Source organism: Rhinatrema bivittatum, chromosome 15 (assembly GCF_901001135.1).
Source record: "Rhinatrema bivittatum chromosome 15, aRhiBiv1.1, whole genome shotgun sequence".
In the NCBI taxonomy this organism is placed as follows: domain Eukaryota; kingdom Metazoa; phylum Chordata; class Amphibia; order Gymnophiona; family Rhinatrematidae; genus Rhinatrema; species Rhinatrema bivittatum.
In genome coordinates, this window is record NC_042629.1 from 14,667,893 (window position 1) to 14,687,291 (window position 19,399).

At 40.9% G+C, this 19,399-nt stretch overlaps 1 protein-coding gene across 1 annotated transcript; it reads right to left on the reverse strand.

Moving 5' to 3' along the window:
• Positions 1-2,540: 2,540 nt before the first annotated feature.
• CHMP2B (charged multivesicular body protein 2B) lies at positions 2,541-19,076 on the reverse strand. The gene is made up of 6 exons (XM_029578821.1): positions 18,922-19,076; positions 11,137-11,228; positions 6,925-7,119; positions 5,671-5,773; positions 5,213-5,319; positions 2,541-4,557 (listed from the first exon to the last, which is right to left on the reverse strand). The coding sequence occupies exons 1-6, from the start codon at positions 18,953-18,955 to the stop codon at positions 4,444-4,446; spliced, it is 645 nt and encodes a 214-aa protein (XP_029434681.1). The 5' UTR covers positions 18,956-19,076; the 3' UTR covers positions 2,541-4,443.
• Positions 19,077-19,399: the final 323 nt, after the last annotated feature.

Genomic DNA, 19,399 nt, shown 5'->3' on the forward strand with positions numbered 1-19,399 from the left:
CTGCAATGACTAGAGTTGATAAGCTAAACCCCCCCCCCCCCCCCCCAAAAAAAAAAAAAAAACCCCTTTCTTTATGGATGAACTTATTCTTATTTAAGTTTACTTTTTATGTAATGTAGGTACTGGATGTGATGTTTCATGTGGTATAAGAGTGCTGTGTATTCTCTCAGCCTTTTGGCTAAGATCAAGTGTAGTATCTTAATTATGCAAATCTGGTTTTATTTATTCTCTAATTTATTTGTGTTAAAAAATTACACTTATGAAACATCAAAAATCTTTGTTTCACTTGTGTGTGCTAGTAAGCAAAGTGCTGATATAACTGATATAGTGTTTTTCATGGGTTTATTTAACTTTCTGCTCTTTTCATTATTTTGTCGTGAACTATGCGATGGCTGAGTTTATTTAGCTTTGGTCTTTGCAGAATGCAGGTCTCTGACCATATGGGGTGCACATTCTACAATGCAAATGTGGTTGGGCCTTTTTGCAGCACATGTGGTGCTACTCGGCTAAGAAAAATAATATTCAACAAGTAGAAACAAGCAATTCTTTACAAATTATGTGGTCTTGCTTACATCAGTGTGCCAAAGAAAAGTCACCATTGCCTTATGCTCAAATGCAGACCAGCACCTGGACTCTGCTTTCAGCAGCTCACAGCAACAGGAGTCACCAGCAGTGGTTCTTAAACATGCTGCAGCTCCTTTCTGAGAACGTGCACTCATTCATGCCTCTTCTTCCTAGCTACATTATGTCCTGAAATGTGGTAATTAATGGGCAGCATGCAGAGCATGGATATCTAGACCCCTCTTTGTACCATGCACACAGCATCTTCCTCATTTTCTCCCTCCTGAGCTTTTTATTATTTTTTTTTTTTGAGTCCTTCCAGCATCATCTTATCGCTAGCTGAGATGGAAAGAGTGTGCACCGCGTGTTGGGAGCAACAGCGGTGGAGGAGCTCTGGCAGGCACCTGTGGCAGCCAAAGTAACTGAGCCAGCTGCCCACACCACACCTGCTCCCGTCTGCTGCATGTATATGGAGAGGGAACTGGGCCCTCGTGATGGGTTTGGGCGAGTCTCCATCTTCTTGCTAGCTTTGTGTTAAAAATGGACAGTGGCAGTGGGAGGTTTTTAGTGCTTACCTTGCTCTTCCTATGACCATACGAGTCCTTTCCATATCTGCATTGCCTGCTCCATGGAGGCTGATGTGCCACACAACATTTTTGTTATTGTAAGTGTGCCTCAGGCTTCAAAAGCTTAGGAAACACCGGTTTACATAATTGAGGAAGAATAAGAAATTGCCAACATTTAATAGCAGGCTCCTGATCACTGAGTAATTTGAAGAGTGTGGCCTTCTTTTCTCAATAACTGCATCATAAAACCAACAAAAAATATTTTTGCCTCACATCCTACCACCATCATTTACATATATGTAATATACACTTAGGGCCTGATTTTAGAAAGTATTTACATAGGTAAAACTGAGTTTTACCCGAAGCTTTTGAAAATTGCTACTATAGTTACATGCGTACCGTACCTCCTTTGAAAATTATCTCCTTATTTACTTTCCTAAAATAACTAGTTTGGAAAATACTAAAAAGAAAATGGTCTCTTACTATTTCAACGTTTCCTTTTTGACTAATAGGAAAATATTTTTTTTACTCCATGCTTAAGCTCTGGAATTCATTGCCAGAGGATATGGTGAAAGCTATTAGTGCAGCTGCATTTAAAAAAAGATTTGGACAAGTTCCTGGAGGAAAAGTCCAGTAACCATTATTAAGGTAGAGCTGCAGAAATCCATTGCTTATTCTTGGGATAAGTAGAATGGACTCTATCTACTCCTTGGGATCCTGCCAGGTACTTGTGACCTGGATTAGCTGTTAGAAACAGGATATTGGGCTTGATGGATCTTTGGTCTAACCCTGTGTGTCGTCTTATGTTCTTATGGGCATATCTGGAGAGAGAACATGCCAAAACAGAGAGCAAGCTTTAAATTAAGCTGTTCTCTATCTCCTGAAAAAGCATCTTCCAGCTCACTGTAATCATCTAACTGGCCACTGGAAGTCGCTATGGCTACTCAATGGACAAACCTTACAACATGAGCTGAAAGCAAGTTAAATCCTTAGTAAGAGAGACGGCATAAAAAAGTTAATACAAACCAGAGATACAGTCCATGATAGCACAATCATCATCCAGGCTAGAACAAAACAAAAATGAACTCTACTTCTGTAGAGCTGAAACTTATTTGATGGTGCCTATCCCATGGATTTATCCAGAGCACTTTTATATGCAGGCTACACCATCAGAGCTGATAAATGTACCTGACGCAGGAAGGAAGACTGAGCAAACCAGGAGATGAACTTTTCACCGCTGAGCATACTGCACTGGCAGAAATCAGCTTCTCCTCTTCATGCAGGTATTTTAGGTCAATTTAAGCCACAAGTACAGTTAGTTCCTCAAGGAAAAGAAAGGCAAAATACTGACACAAGACTCATTTTTAATCACAGTTGTTTACTTCTATGGAACAAAATCAGGCTAATGTTATCTGACAGTCACCATTAAGGCTTTATTGAGCTTTCACCAACAAAACATAAGCAGCAAAAGAATCAGCATCTCATGACTGCTTTAGAAAATTCATAAAATCAAAAAGGCAGTTGCAAAAAGGTTATTATCCATACCAACATACTGCAGAATTACACTAAATGGTTAGAACCTAAGTTACGTTATGTTCAGGCCTTTTTAAGTTTCTAGAAGAGCTGACACATGCTAGATTGGGGCTGCCACCTTGCAGTATTGTGCCTACGTCTGTCTGGGTGGCCTGAATGTCACAGACATCCTGCACCATTGCTTGTGGGTAATTCAGTCACCTTGACTTTGATTATAGCTGGTCTGTGTCTATCTGCCACTCCCACAGAACACTACATGTGCAACGCATTTTTCCAAAAGCATGAGCCGTGCAGTCCATGACACATTATAATTTCTTCAAACTCTCATTCTCAAAAATCCTGACAAAGTTCTTAGACTAAGAAAGTATTTTACATTTTCTGACAAGTCGAACAGGTCTTTATACATAAAAAGTAGTCTTCTGAATAAAATCTCTTCTTGATTTCAAATTGCACTATACATAAAGATTCCTATCCCATTGCTTTCCTGTGAAATTGAATAATAGAGCACCTTTGAACAGTTACCACCCCCATTTATACACTGTACAATTTATATCAGAATATCAGATTTCAGGCAGTCTATCACCATAAGCTTTCTTTGTTAGCAGGCAAAGTCACTTTAGGGCATAAACCTTAGGATTGTAACTTGTTAACACTTCAAATCCACACGTATTAGAAGAAGGCAGTACCTTATATTAGTTATAGTAATCCACAGTTCTTGAAGGTAAGGTATGCATTTCTGAAAGAAGGTACCATAAGGCTTACATCCACTAAGGCACAAGAATTCTGGTTCCAGGTTAGCTAGCTATGTTACAGTACAAAGAAACGTTGGCTTATCCAGTGCCCTTAATGCTGCACAATTAGTCAGTTTCAATGATCTGAAGAGAAAGCTCACAGATTTGTGGGTTCCACAGAAAACAGGATGCCTAGGACTTGAAGTTAGCACTAAGTCCCTCCTCTCCCCTCGAAAGGTCTCATGTTGTTTCCAGATACCAGAGCACATGTTCCCTTTTATCTAAAGACCATTTAAGGAAAGAAGGTCCAATTTAAAAACTCCAAACCATAAATAGTTCCAGGGAAAGTTCTGTCAGATATCCTCTATTGAAAATAGAAAAGATATGCAAGCGCCACAGATAACTGGAAATATTTGGCCTGCAACATTTGGTTTTCATGCTGCAAAAGATATTTGGGTTGACTCGGGGGATGTACATCTCTGTCACATGGAGATTTACTCTTGGATATATCCTTTGAACACCTACGATGTTCACAGATTAGAGGCCTCTTAGAAAAAACATCACTGCAGCATCTGTGCTGGCTAAAGCAAGTGTTTCTATAAATATACATATTCACTTATAGGCTAACGTCCATAGGTACCATGCATCCCAAAAAAGAAAATGTAAGTCTTGCAAAACTGAACTCGCACACCTCTTGCAATGTTAAGCCTTAATTCAAAAAATCTTTGCCATTAGCATGAGAGGAGAGAAAATGCTAGGAAAGGAGCCCATCTGTTTTTTGGCTTCTGCATTATTCACTTACTGGGGTGACTATGTATCAATGCTACTGCCTTAAAGGATGCCAATACTGCTCTGAAATCCCTTTCCTCATCTCAGTCCTAATTCTTGTGTCATTGAAAATGGTTCTTGAACATCAGCATATAAATCCATAAAGCACTTATAAACATGCTGGGGTTCCTGGAAAGGGCATTCTGTGACCACATATTAAGGACTTCAGAACCATTTCAAAGCTGAATAACTGGAGTAGCGAGGTAGAAGATATTGCCAGCTGCCTAATCTACTCCCAGTGCTTTCAGCTGCCGTTCAATTTCTTCATCTGATATGGTGGTAGCTTTTGATGTGGATGCAGATGGTAAGCCTTTGGCAGCTGCTGGAGCTTTTGCCATCTACAATACAAAAAAACCAACATAATACTATTTTATCACTTATTACAGCAACAAGTTAGGCATTTGACTCCATACACCCAAAGTTGATGCACTATGTGTTTTTCTCCAGCAAGGATGTGATTATTGCTAGCAACACCTTCCCCCTCCAAACACCTCACTGCCATTATTAAATCAGAAACACAGCCAAGACTAATACTGTCTACTCAGCATACTTTACAAATAAGCAAAGCCAAAATGTTCATTTCATCTTTTCATTCACAGAAGATCACAATCTATATTTATTGCATTCCTAGAAACAGAGATGCAGCCACTTCTGGGGATAACACCCATACTTCTGGTGTCTGAATTATAAGGCCACTTCTAAAGAACAGAAGAGAAAAGGCACAAGATTATTGTTATTGTTGAATTAAAATGGAATAAAATGCATCTCAAGGAGATGACAATTTTCCCCATGATCAAAAACAGAAAATATGGTTCAAACTCGGGTCTCAAACCTTCTCCCAAAAATAACAAGTGATAAAGCAGAGTTATAATTTGGCACTGTTTCAACTTACCAACAAAATGAAAACTCTTAGGAAATAAATATAAGAAAGGGGAAAAAAAGTGCTTTGATATAACTTACAGAAAAACCTATTGTTTGGGTAATGTTTCATACCTTTCCAGAGATCTCAATTCCAATTTCATCCAGCACCTGGTTCACAATATCCTGACTTTCTTCTTCATCATCCGACCCATCAAAAATATCATCCAGGGTATCGTTGACTAGAAGGAAGGAGAAAAGCAGTTTGTTGACAGTGGAAGACTGCAAATAAGCCTTTCCTTTATGGTAACTAAAGCTCATGACATTGGCATGAGAGATCCTGCTGATTATGTTGGCAGAGCTACCCTGAGTAAAACTTAAGCCCACTTCAAACAGCAGCCTCTAAAGCTGTTTCTCCAAGCTGGAAGCAAACAAAAGGTCATAAAATTTCATATGAAAACTCAGTTATCAAAGAACATTTTAGATAAATGCAACTGCCTATTCCTATTTACAAGCTTAAAAATAGCCTAAGATTAAGCCTGCAATTCTCCTCTTGTTTCCTGCACCCTGACTAGCAGGGACATTTTACTTACTCATTTCTTCTGTCATTTCCATCTTCATGTTTTCCTTTTGGAAATTCTGCATCGTTTGCAATGTTTTCTGTGGATCCATTTTCTTGTTCACGGCTTGCATCGTCTTGGGAGTTTAAAGAATACTTATGTTCAATGCAGTTACAAAGAATTCTAAAGTATGATTTTCCAAGGCATCAAATAAACCAGGGACAAGCAATGTGATAATCTGGGGAGCGGCGTAGGAAGTCATCCTACATTCCAGGTTCTTTCAAGACTCTCAGGAGATAATATACTTTATGAATGAGTAGGGTAAGTGAATGGGACAGATTATTTTGATTCAGATTTTACGTCACGCTTTCTTTTAGCCCTACAGAAATTTCCAATTTTTTGATCGTTTCCCACACAGCACTTTACAAATAGCCTAGTGAATGCAGAGATAGGATGAATAGAGAATGATTATGCAAACTGGAAAGGGGTAACATCAGAAAATGTTACTGAGAAGAGATGAGTTTTGAGCAGTTCTATGAAGGCAAAGAGAGTGGTATCGATGTAAAACAGAAGTGGTACCAGATAATGGGAACAAGCAGATAGGAGGCACAATAAAAGGGAGAAGAGATTCCCATGAGGCAAGAATTAATGATGAGAGCAAACATTGAAAAATGAGCACATGAACCTAAAACTTCAGCAAGGTAACATTCCTATACCATAAGACAGGCTCCCCTCAGGATATCCACAATGAATATACATGAGATTGATTTGCATACACAAGACACCCAGTGTGTGCAAACTGATCTCATGTATGCTCACTGTAGATATCCTGAAAACCCGACTGGCTGTAGGAGTCACCAGAACAAGTTTGGGAAGACTCGCCACAAGAGCTACCTCCCTTCCAACAAAGCAATGACTAGTTTCATTTATGTACATGACTTAGGGCCTGATTTACTAAGGCCTTTCCTCCATTCTGTATCCATTGCTGGGGGTGGGGGAGCTTATTCTTCATTTTTTTTAAACAGATATGTGCTTGTTCTACAGAAACCATTTTCTAGGTGTAAATCAGAAACATGAAGCTAGTAAACAAAAACAGATGAGTATGAAATGGTTTTATTGCACTTTTTAGGCATGGATGCTCGGATATCTGAGGATCATGCTTGAGAACCATTACTCTGCGTCTAAGTGGGCATGTAATGCTAATTATTCTGATGCACAGACGCAGCACTGTGGCATTGCACTGTGGGTGGCATGCACTGTGGGAAAGGGGCTAATTAGGTTATTTACCTTTGCTGTAGTTGACATGGCCCCAGCCATCTTCATCTGGGAGTTCATCAGTTTGGTTTGAGTTGACATAGAGGTAACCTTTGAACTTACAGCGTAGGTTCGCGTTTTCTGTTTGCGCAGCTGTACAAGTTGTTTTGCTAAAACTCTGCAGGCTTCTTTATTACCCGTTTTAGCCATTTTCTTAATTTCCAGTTCCTGTATATGAAAGAATACAATATTTCCCACAAAATCTGTTGCTGTCACTCTCTATGGTGATTTATATTAGCCTTCTAGCAGTGGTGTTACCAGATGACAATATACATAGCATATGGACATAGTGTCTTCCCTAAGGAATAATTAATTCTTTAAATCTTTTCACAGAAAAGGCAACAGACAACAAATTTATTATACATGAAAAAACATTTCAATTTCAGTCATAATGACTTGGCATGAATACCAATGAACACCCGTAAAGACAATGCCATAAAGCCAAAATCTAGAACCAGGCTGCACTGGAAGCACAATGCTGATGTGATCGTGGCAATTTTAGCAAACTACCTGGGTAACATCAAGCTAGGTTGAGAGAACATTGCACAAATCTCATCTTTGGGTGACTTTCCTCACTCCGAAGGTCATCAAATCTTCAGAAGAGAGCACTGATCTGTTTGTATATCGCACTTTGAATGTCAAAGTGGCCACTAACCCCTACACTAATACCTAAACCTCACCTCGAGTTACTAGGTGGGCCTCCCAAGAGATATAAATACCTATCTAGTGTGAGGGCATTATGGCTAGGCTCTCTCTCTCTCCCCCCCCCCCAGTGTTTATAGGAGAGCCCCGATAGCTAGGCTGGTTCTCCAGGAGCTTAAAACCACTGAAAACAGCATTTGCGAAAACATCGCACTGTGTGATAAAGCCCTATCGCACGGCTTTACCCAAATAAAAAAGGTGTAGTTAAAATTTGCATTAAAGCCATGCAGATACAGCTTCGCAAAACTGTGAGCCCAGCCCACTTGGCCAAAATTCCCGTCCCAATATCCTCCCCTTTTTCTCATTTGCATCGCACCATTCGTTATGGCGTTTTTGCATGCGAAAACGCCATATAGCACTTTGATAAGACTCCCTATTACTCAATGAACAAGTGCAGTTCAAAATGCCAGAAAGATCAAATGATTTGACTGATTTAAACGATTTGACTGATTTAGTAGTGGGTTATGTCATGGGTCTATTATTATATCTTACATACCAATCTGTGATAAGTAGCTCTATTTATGGGGTGAGCTCTATCAGCTATGATTATGTTTTGGGATAGGACTGGTGTCAAGCTTTGTTACTTTGATGTTTTAGTTTTTATTGCATGTGTCATCTATTTGATTGTGTTGTTTTATGTGTAGAATTTGTTGTATGGTTTATCTACTTAGTGTTTTATGTAAGATTTATGGATGCTACATTGTAACCCGCTCAGATGTCTTGATGATGGTAGATTAGAACCATTTGGCCCATCTAGGCTGCCCAATTTCATTTCTGGTGCAATTCTGAAAACCCCAGTTGATCTTTGGCCTCTCTCTCAAGTCTTCACCATTAAGGTTCATCTGCTCTTGCCCTGGGCTTTCTTAATTCCATTACTATTTTTGCTTCCACCCCCTTTCTGGAAAGAAATATTTTCCTGATGATACTCCCAAGCCTCTCTCTTGGAGATTCATACTGTGGCCTATTTGTTCTAGAACATTCTTCCCCACAGAAAACGTTTGCTTCTTTCTTCTTTAAAAGATTGGGAATTAATATTTGCTTTTGAGGAAACCCACTCTCTCTCTCTCCTGATACTGTCAAACCATAAAATGTAATCAACTTGTTTCTGACAGTTCATTTGTATATCCATATTATCATCACAATATTTCAACTTCAAATTTTGAGGTAATTTTCCAAAGTTTCTGCTGTAAATACTTAAATATATTCTATGCAGTTAACCATGAATGGGTTACAGATTTATAGCAGCAAGTGTGTAAGTAAGAGCTTAAATGAGTCTACCTGACTAAAAAAAAAAAGATAGCTTTATGAATTCTTCCTGAAAAACTATGCACACCTGATTCAGCTAATCCAGCCTCTCCTGAGTAAGCAGCTATGAAAGAGGACTGCTTATCATGCTTTCCTTCAGGTCAGCACTGCACTGCAAAACCTGCACATCAAGCTATTGCATGTTTAATGTGAAAAGAGAAAGCGCAACCTGCTTATCCATATTGTTTGCTTTAATCTAATTTGAATCTGGAAATCACAATTCATGCATCCTCAGCTGTGAGGAGGAAGACAGCAATGCATTTTTTTTTTAGTTGGTTTGTGCTTAATTCAATAAAAACTTTTTTTCCCATAATTTTTAATTAGGGTCCTATAAGTCAAATTCAAAAAATTAAAGTATATGTTAACATAGTAAATTGTGGAGGGGGATGGGGGAATGCTCAAAACAGCCCAGCAAGGGTTTAGGGTTGTAGCTGCCACTCCTTCCAGGTTACCTTCCCAACTGCTCGCTTCTCTTGGAAGCACAATTCAGTCATAGAGGGGGAAATTTTATGACTCCCTGCATAGTGGTAAAGTCTGCTGTGATCGAGGATTTTTAAAGCAAAGATTCACAGAGATTCATGTGCATAAAGTCACACCTCCTCTTCAGAGGGTAGAGCTTGTGCGTCTACACAAGCACAGATAGAGGGGCCGATGCTGAGCGCACTGTATAACCCGCAGTTGGACGTGGGTTGTATAGGCGCTAATTAATCCCCTTATGTAATAAGGGGATTAGCACCCCTACAACGCGTGTCCAATGTGGAGTGAATCTAATAGTGCTCATCACATGCAAATGCATGTGATTGAGGTTAATAGGCATTCAATCCTGATGCAAAAAAAAAAAAAAAGTGCATCTAGGACGCACATTTAGCGATCAGAAATTAACGCCTGCCTGGAGCAGGTGTTAATTGCTGAGCGCTCCTTAAACCAGTACAGAAAAGCAGAAAAAACTGCTTTCCTGTACTGCCTCCTACTTAATATGGTTGCGATATTAAGTAGGAGGAAAAAGTAAACTAATTTAACCCCCAAAAAAAAAGTAAAAAAAAAAAAAAAATGCCAGCAGTCGGGTGCAGGAAATAGATGCTCAATTGAGAAGCGTCCATTTCCTGAACCCCCTTGCTGTGCGGTGTTGAGGAAAACCCAACGCCGATAAACTCAAGTTCAAATATTGAAAGGTATTAGTAATACACAAATAAACTCTTTTCAGTGGAAAGGAAGTTGTAGAACTAGGATCACTATATGAAGTTCCAAAGAGGTAGAGTCAGGAATGTGAAGAAATAGTTTTCCATTGAAAAGGTGGTGGATGCCTAGAATGTCCTGCCAGGATGGGTGGTGGAAACTAACAGTAAAGGACGTCAAATACAGAGGATCCTGATGTCACCTTACGCTATGGGGGTAGCCAAGAAATAAGCAACAAACATGGTGATTATAATTGTTTTATGATTTACCGATATGTAATTTGTTTTGAATGCAGTAACTTATCTTGGAAACTTGCATAGAAGAGAGTCAAATAAATAGTAATAATAAATGTTAAGAGCACGAGTACGTCTGCAATAGGCTTCCAAGAAGGCAGTGGGGAGCAGTGGCTACAACCATTGCATCAGCCTTCCAAGAATTGGTAACTGAATGGCATGAATGAGTATGAGCAGGCTGGATGGTTTGGACAATGACTACACTAGTTTTCATAGTTGTGTGGATTGTTAGCACACTTGGCTTTAAGGTACAGAAGGGGGATGTGGGTTTTGGATTTAGTCTTGTAAGAATGAGGGAGGGAGGAAGGTGAAGGTGGTGGAAGCCAACAAATTCTGGGCATGCTTGGGACTGATATGGGGGGGGGGGGGGGGCAGTAGAATGAAAGGAGCTGAATGTTCAGGAAGGATTTGGGAGGGTGGGGAACCGGTGCTGAGCTAAATATAAGAATTCATATGCCCATTTATTCAAAATGGAAGAATTGCAACCGGGCAGACTGGCTCAGTCAATTTGGCCTTTTTCTGCTATCATTTACTATATTGCTCTGTATGAAAAGATACAATTCCTATGGTTCGGCACTAGGGGTGGCCCTGGTTTAGCTAGCTGCAGTCCATGACATATCCTAGCCACTTTACCAAGCATATTTACATTAATTAAAGCAAGCTTTATAAATTTGTCTAGCAGGCTGCCTAAATGTTCTGTTCTACTTACCAGCTGCTTTTCTTGTTTTTCTAAAGCTGTTCGATCCCTGGTTATAGCTCTTTGAGTACCCCGTAACTCTTTATTCTGTTCTCTTATTATATCTGAGAAAGAAAAAAAAAAAGGATAGGAACAGTTAAGTATAATCTTATCTGTCTGGAAAATATTTTGTCACCATAATACAGCGGGGCACTTATTTTACAGCTTTTGAATCCTCTTAGAGGGGTGCCTGTGAAAGAAAATTTCTAGGGCTGAGAACGGTTTACTGCCTTGCTCTAAGCAATTGGGAAACAATTAAAAGCTTTACATTGTTAACATTTATTTTATTCTCCGATATCAAAATCGTCCAAGGCAGCTTACAAAGGTAACATGCACAAAATTCATTAAAACATATCATACAAACCATTAACAACATTAGCAGCTTCATAAAGGAAATCTCAGCTAAAGCAGTGAGAGTCTGGTAACGGACATGCTTCTAGAAGGATTATTCGGGTGCATTCACTAGTTATGTATTCCAGGTTCTTCCCTTGTTGATCTTAGAGTACATTGTAGAGCTGGGACCTAACAATGACAGCTGGTGACTGCGGGCCTTGTGATGGCAGAGATTCATCATTCCATGATCATTAGGAGGTCAAACAGTAGCAAATTTATTTTTAATTTTAGATGTTTTATATTCCGCTTTTCGCACCGTTTCAGAGCTTCATTCATTCAGCACTTACAAAAACCAAAAGATTGCATTTTTCATTCTAACTTTTATTTAATTCCTTACGAAATGGTGAAATTATACTTACTCGATCATTTTCTTTCCTTGAATAGTACAATTGGGATTTCCCTCCTGCTTAGTTTGATGGAGACAAAGGACACATTTTTTCATGATCTCACTTAGGGCTATAAAGGAGGACCAGTACCTTACTGCAAAAGCAGTGTGACCACTAGGAATCCCCTTTCTGCCCCATTCTAGAAATATATACTACAGGGTACTGGGACCCATTCTGAGGGAAGGATATATGTAGCAGAAGGAAGGCACTGGCAGTCGCACTCACTTGATGCCCTTAGCCCCCCTGACCCTCCTTGGGGGGGGGGGGGGGTATCCTGACTAGTCTAGCAGTATTCAAGTAAAGAAAGTTACCACATAAGTATAATTTCACCTTCCTTATTATACTGCTAGACCAGTCATTACAAATGGGACTTTCCAAAGCTTCCCCTTGCTGGGATGGAGGAAGACAGGGCTGTCTACTAATCCTTGCCTCGGTCAGTGACTGACTCAGACTGTGTGACCAATTTATGGTGCTCAAAAAGGTGCAAGGATGACCATGCCACTGCCTTGCCAATTTCTTAAAGTGAGGCTGAGGTGTCTCTGCCCAGATGATGCTTGTGCCCTTGTAGGGTGAACCCAGAGTCCTACCAATGCAAGCCTCCTTGATCCTTCTGATATGGTGGCCTTAGAGACAATCTACCTCTCTTTGGGCACCAAATAATCAAGAGCCGCTCATCTGTTCCTCTGTAACGTTAGATATGTCAAGAGAATCTGATGTGTATTTAATAATTGCGGGTTTTCCCGCCAGCTACCTGAGCTAGTATGCCGCTGCTGAGGGAGCTGGCGGGATACTAGCTCAGGTAGGAATATGGAACCGGACCCTGAGAAATTCCTGGATAACTTTATCTCTGCAGTACCGATCCTGCCGCCCTGAGATGCGTCTTAGTCAAGCAAATTCCTTCGAGTAAGCCTGATCCTGAAATGACCTGAGGGGCCACCTGCCCTTTAGAATCCGGATATCCCGCTCTATACTCCAAAGGAGGTGGGGCATTATTCTGGAGGCCTGATGGCTTCTTGAGCTGCCTTGGCACTTGAAAGCCAGATGCCTACTTATGAGTGCGGCCTAGTGCCCTGCGTATGCCGGACTGCTGGCATCACTACCACACCTTAATGAAGGTTTTGGGGGCTACTGCTAGGTTGAAATCACAGAGCCTTACTGAGATCTGATGACACTGATGGGAATATGGTGGCAATGTTCTGCTAAGTCCGAAGTTACTGGAAACTCTCCTGGGCTCACCAGCGATATCCCCAGAATTGGGGCACATGCAGGTACCCAATGGCCTCCCTTACTTTTTTTTTTTTATCCATACCCTGTATTAACAACGTGCCAAAACTGTTCGCTTCTTAGGCCTCTGAGATCAGTCCTCAAGGATGTACCTATCTACCTCCTGGAGGCCTGGGGCTTCAGTCCCCTTAAAGGGGTTCAGAAGTTTTACCTTGGCCCCTTGGCAGCTGCCCTGGGGGCAAATGTTAATCCAGATGCACTGAAATGCATAGGTTCCTGCACTGCTAGATAAGCTGTGTGCATCAACAAACTCCGTGACCAGGGATCCCTGCTTGGGAACTTTGTAGCCTTCTTGGGCTTTTTCTCTTTGGGGGGGGGGGGAGGGGAGGGAAGAAAAGGAGGGGCTTTCCCCAGATATTATCCCCATAGAGAGAGGGGGATTCTCCTGCACTGTTCTGATCCTGCTGTCTCTGCCCTTGCTGGTTTTGGGCTTCACATCCTTTATAGCCCTGAGTGAGGTCATAAAAAGGTGTCTCCTCTATCTCCATCAAGCTGACGAGCAGGAAAACTCCAGTTATAACGACTGGTCTTACTGTGCTGATGTTTATCAGAGCACCATGCATTCATCATATAAATAAATGTAAAGGAGGACTGAGGAAGATACAGCCTTGTAATAAAGATCAATCCCATGAAAATATAAAATAAACGATGTAGGAATAAAACCAAGAGGATGTAATTACCCAAAGAGATAAACATGAAATGTCTGATAATTAAAAAGGTGGAGGGGGCGGATCCAATATGGCGGCTTGAAGGGAAGCTTGTCCCGGCTGTGCGGCGCCGCTCTTTGAATTTTTCCTGAAATTTTACTATGCCACACAAGAGAAAAGATAAGGTTAGGGTATTCCCGCCCAAGCCTAACCTTCCTACGGACCAGCATCTAATCGGGGAATTTGCGGTTCCCGCAGTGACTTTGGGGGTGGTAATCCCCGCTGGTGGAACGGAGAGAGGAGCTCTGTTCTCACCGGGGGAAATAACTTTTGAACTCCCCAGACCCTCGGCAATTGCTTTGGCTTCCCCCTTGAGAACTACCACAGACACTGGAGGAACAGGAGGGATTTCAGCAGTGTGGATCCTGAGAGGCCCGGACTTCAACCCCAGACCAGAGTTTGGATTCTCCCGGAGAAAGAGGTGGTGTAACCGGGGAAGGCTCACCGGTGGCGGTAAGTGGAGACGATCGTGTACCTGGTGCTAGAGGGGTGAGTCAGAGCCCTGTGGGGATTGTAAGACCAGCAATTGTGACACTAGAATCCCTCTGGGATTTAATGGCAGGACTTTCCACTACCGTTCAAGAATAGTCTCAACGCTTACAAGGTGTTTCCTCAAAACTGGATATGGTGGCCCAAGATCTTCAACATATTTTGTTGGAACAATTTACGGCTATTCAAAAACTGGAGGAGGAGGCGAAAAATCTTAAAAATACAACTGTGGTGATCACACGTGAGCGATTGGCTTCAGTTAGGAGAATGGAATTCTTGGAGAACTCTATTTGTCACCTCAATTTACGGATGTTAAGTTTCTCTGAAGTAAAAGATGTACTACGATTAAATTAAAAAAGTATCTGGGGGAGATTTTAAAAATCCCTCCGGAAAGAGTTCCAGTGGTTAAAAGGGTAATATTCCTGTCTCAGAAGCAAAGTTTATCAAGATTAAACCCTACAGAAAATGTATCTAATTTAATATGAGGAGGAGGAATAGCCTAGTGGTTAGAGCAGTGGACTATGAACCAGGAGACCAGGGTTCAAGTCCTGCTGTCACTCCTTGTGACCTTGGGCAAGTCACTTTACCCTCCATTGCCTCAGGTACAAAAACTTAGATTGTAAGCCCTCTGGGGTTTACATTCAGGTACCTGAATGTAAACTGGTGTGATATCTTGACTGAGATCAAATGTCGGTATATAAAAATAACAACAACTCAATACCTAGAAGAATCCCAGGTAGAAATCATAAGCAGAGCAACACTACTGGTGACTTTCTACTCGGAACAGGACTTGAATATAGTAATGCATTGTAAGTATCTACCTGATTTAGCCAGGTCAACCCAATTACACCGAAAGGCTTTTCTAGAGGTGAAACCTGAAGTAGTTTCTTTGGGGGGCAAGCTTCCTATTGAAGTATCCTTGCAAGTGCTTGGTGAAATTGTTGGGTAACACGTATATATTTTTTGATGCTGTTCAGTTAAGGCAAGGGCCTGTCATGAATGTAAGTAGAAGCGGATCTAATTAAGATATAAATGTGGGAAACCTTCAAGCTAGCTGTATTTTTATTAATATGGTTAATGTTTTCTACTCTTTCTTTTCCTATGCCTCCCCCCCTCCCTTTATTTCCTCTATTATGTTGGGAAGTGTGGAATAACTATGCATAATTTCCTGAAGAGAGATTCTTTTCCTTTTAATGTGGATTATTCATTGTTGAACACACTTGATTTTCTTATACAAAGTATGATTACTTTGTTGTTGCAACGAAAAATTTAATAAAGAGAAAATTAAAAAAAAAGTGGAAAACAAAATTTTCAAAAAGAAAGGGTGACTTTAGATTTAAACATATATTCACATATTTCTAGTAGACAAGCCTTCCCCTCTTTCTCCCTCCTTCCCTGTCTCTATGGATAATACAGTCATCATCCCACTCTGCTCAGCCTGTAACCTTGGGCTCATTTCCCACTGTTCTCTCTTCTTCTCTATACACATTCAAAATATGACACTTTTTTCCTTTGTAAAATAAAAATCCATCCCTTCTTTTCTGAACACACTACCAACACCCTTATCCACTCATTTCCTGCTGAGAGTACTGTAACCTGCTTCTCACAGGTCTCCCACTGAACTCTTTCTCCTCTAAAATGTATTACAAAAATGTAGCTGCATGATTTAACCTCTGTCAGTACCACTATGCCCATATAACACCCATTTTCTCAAATCACTACACTGGCTTCCATATACAGTTCAAGCTTCTCATACTCACCTATAAGTGCATTCACACCGTACCTCCTCATTATCTCTCTTCTCCCCCTATCCTCCTCCTTGCGAGCTCTGTTCATGAAGCAAGTCACCCTTATCTATGCCCTTCTCCTCTATCTCCACCTCCTGACTCTGTGCTTTTCATCTAGGTGCACCATTCACCAGGACTAGACTTCCTGAATTGGTGCAACATGTTCCCTCTCTGGCTTTATTCAAATCCTGCCTAAAATCTCATATTGTTTGAGACTGCTTTTAAATCTTAACCCCTGGTTCTCCCAATTATAGTCTTATTGGTTTTAATCAGTGTCCACAATAAATAAAATTCCTAAACCCTCATTTGTACTAAATGTTTATTATGACTAGACTGTAAGCTCTACAAAACAGATACTCTCATGTGTATTTGTATAGCGCTGCTTACATCTAATAGTGTTACAGAAATGTTTTTTGTAGTAGTAGTAGTGGCTGTTCTTACAGCTGATCCAAATTTTTCCTTCACATAATCTCTGCAAACAGAATGTAGGCTAATTTGTCAGCTGAAAGTTTTATCAATATTATAATATGCTAATAAAGCAGTTGGACCCGTTCCTAGGGATTTCTGTGCATGAAAATAAACTGTTTTATGCACTGTGATATTCTGCTTGTTATCATTTGTAATTGCTTTAATAATCAAATTCAGGGGCTAAGCGAAAAATAATTAGACAAAAAAGATGAACAGATCTACATAAAAATGTTGCACGACAGTAGCATGTGCATTCTGGAGCCCCAGGACAGGGAGATGAATGCTGCTGCTCCATCTCTGGGACTAGGAAAGCCAGCCAAAAATGCTGTACCTTAATATGTGAAGCTAACAGCAATAATTAGAAATGAAAAAGAAAACATGTTCTACTTCAGAGGAATTACATAATGATTTATATGTTTCATTTCAACTACTCATATGATATGTTATTTCACAAAAGCAGTCTCACATAATAAGCAAATTAAGAAAGGTCACCGTATAACTGGAAATGATCTTAAAACAAAGAAAAATACAACACAATATGAGAAAAGCCTCCAATAAGAGTGTGTGAGAGAGAGAGACACACACACACACAAGGCTTTGACAATATCAAATAAAAGAAACCCACAAGTCAAATAACAGTAACCATTTTTTTCTTTATTTTTTCTCTCTTTGGAAATCTAACTAGAACAATAAATATACACAGTGAAAACCATGTTTATAAAGCAGAGCCTCACTACCTCACTTTCTGAAACAGGCTATAAACAGAAATTTTTTGAAGAGGTAGCAATTTGCTACAAATTTATGCGTGAAAGAAGGTGTAAGTGGCACAGTCATGACATCCAGCTATTTGAATTTTCTCTCTGAGTTAACTCCCTGGCTTGCTGTACAATCACATCACACTGAAAAAACACTTAAGGAGCCACCAGTGTAAAATACAACAAGAAAAAGAAATAGCTGGTGTATATTAATATTAACTGTGACTGCAATGGGAACAATTTGTGGATTTTTCAAATTTAATGGAAATAATTAAAAATTAGAGGAAAAGACCTCAGCACTGGTATCTTTTTCTGAATTGATTGTCACATCAAACATGAAGGACTCTAAACAAGGATAACAACATGCAGCATTCACCTATCTTTAGTTTAGTTTTTGAAATTACTTTTGCTGACAAATGCTTAGGAACCAAACACAATACTTAGCAATCTGTCTCCCCAAATGATTTGAGTACATGCAGGAAAAAAAACCCTCTCTTCCTACTCTGACCCAATACCACCATTCAAAGATCTGCCATTGTCACTTTGTGTTCTTTAAGTCTGGTATTAGGTCACAGGGTCTGGCTGCAACTCAGTCCCTCTCATGTGATGATGACCTCAGAAGGAAGAGCCTCATGCACAAGACACACCTACAAGGATCACGCAGGTGAACCAGGAAGAGGGCTTGAACTGCATGTTAGTAACACCAGTAATCCACAGATGAAGTGAAATAGCTAATAAAAACAAGAATATCACAGGAGGGATAACAATATTTGTGTAGGAAACCCTTTGTTCTGTAAATGAGCTTAGTAACAATCCTATAAAAAAAGACCAAGGAGCAGTTATGGAAAAGGATGCCTGTGACAGCTCTGGGCTATTAGCCTGCTGGTGATACTAGGGCTACTAAACAGGGGATGACCGGGCATTAAAAAGGCCAGGGTGTGTTCAAAAAAAGTAACATATACCAGCCCTGCTTTGAAAAAAATATTAGTTTTAAATAAGATCATAGTTTTACAAAGGGAACAATCTTAGTATTATAAAGCGTATTAAATCTTTGCCTGTTTTAAAATATATTTAACAAGACAGCAGATCAGGCTCCCAGCAGGCACAAGACAACTTTAATACTGAACAAGATGAAGCGATTTTGAGCTAAAACCTATTATGAGCAAAGAGGAAAGAAAATAATAATAAAAAAAGTCTCCCAAGAAGAAATGATGCTGCGACAGTGCTTGAGCGAAGCGCACAGCGACGAGACCCGAGGGAGGAACGCGGGGTTGCGGTTACTGCGGCAGGTGATGGCCGTTCCTCCGCAGCAGCGACGAAGGCTCCCCCCCCCCCGGTCAATGCCTGGCGCGAAATCGGTGGCAACTTTACAACTGCAAGGGGCGCTGACTTTCTGCGTTACCGAGGAGGCTTCAGCCTCTGCCGCTCCTCCCGGGGGAGGTCACACCTTAGTGCGGCTCATGTAAACACGGGGAAACCCGCCTCTTACCGTCCACCGTCTTCTTCTTGAAGAGGGCGGCCATGATTCCGTGCGCTCTCCGCCGCCGCCGCTGCCCCGCTCTCCACTTCCTGCTGGCGCCCGTAACCAGGAGGAACCGCGGCGCTCCCGGCTCGACCCCCCTCCCCCCACCCCCGCGTCACACGTCACGCGTCGCGCGCGCGCCTCCCGTGACGTGCCTCTAAAGGCGGAGCCTCTCCGAGCGCGCGCGATTTCTCAAGTCTGAGGGAGGAGGTGAGGGGGTAGCTGTGAGGAGAACACAAGACAGGGACATGCGAGCTGAAGGAGTTTTAAAGGGTCAGGCAGGTTGCTGCCCTAGCTTTACATAGGCTGCATAGCTCACGCAGGAGAAAATGTGGTTGTTGCATGTTGCTGGTTTATAAGGGGGTACATTCTAAGAAGTCAGTCTGCACTTATTCTTGCATTTCACTTTAGGGTTACTGCATGCCAGATTTTTTTTTTGTCCTGT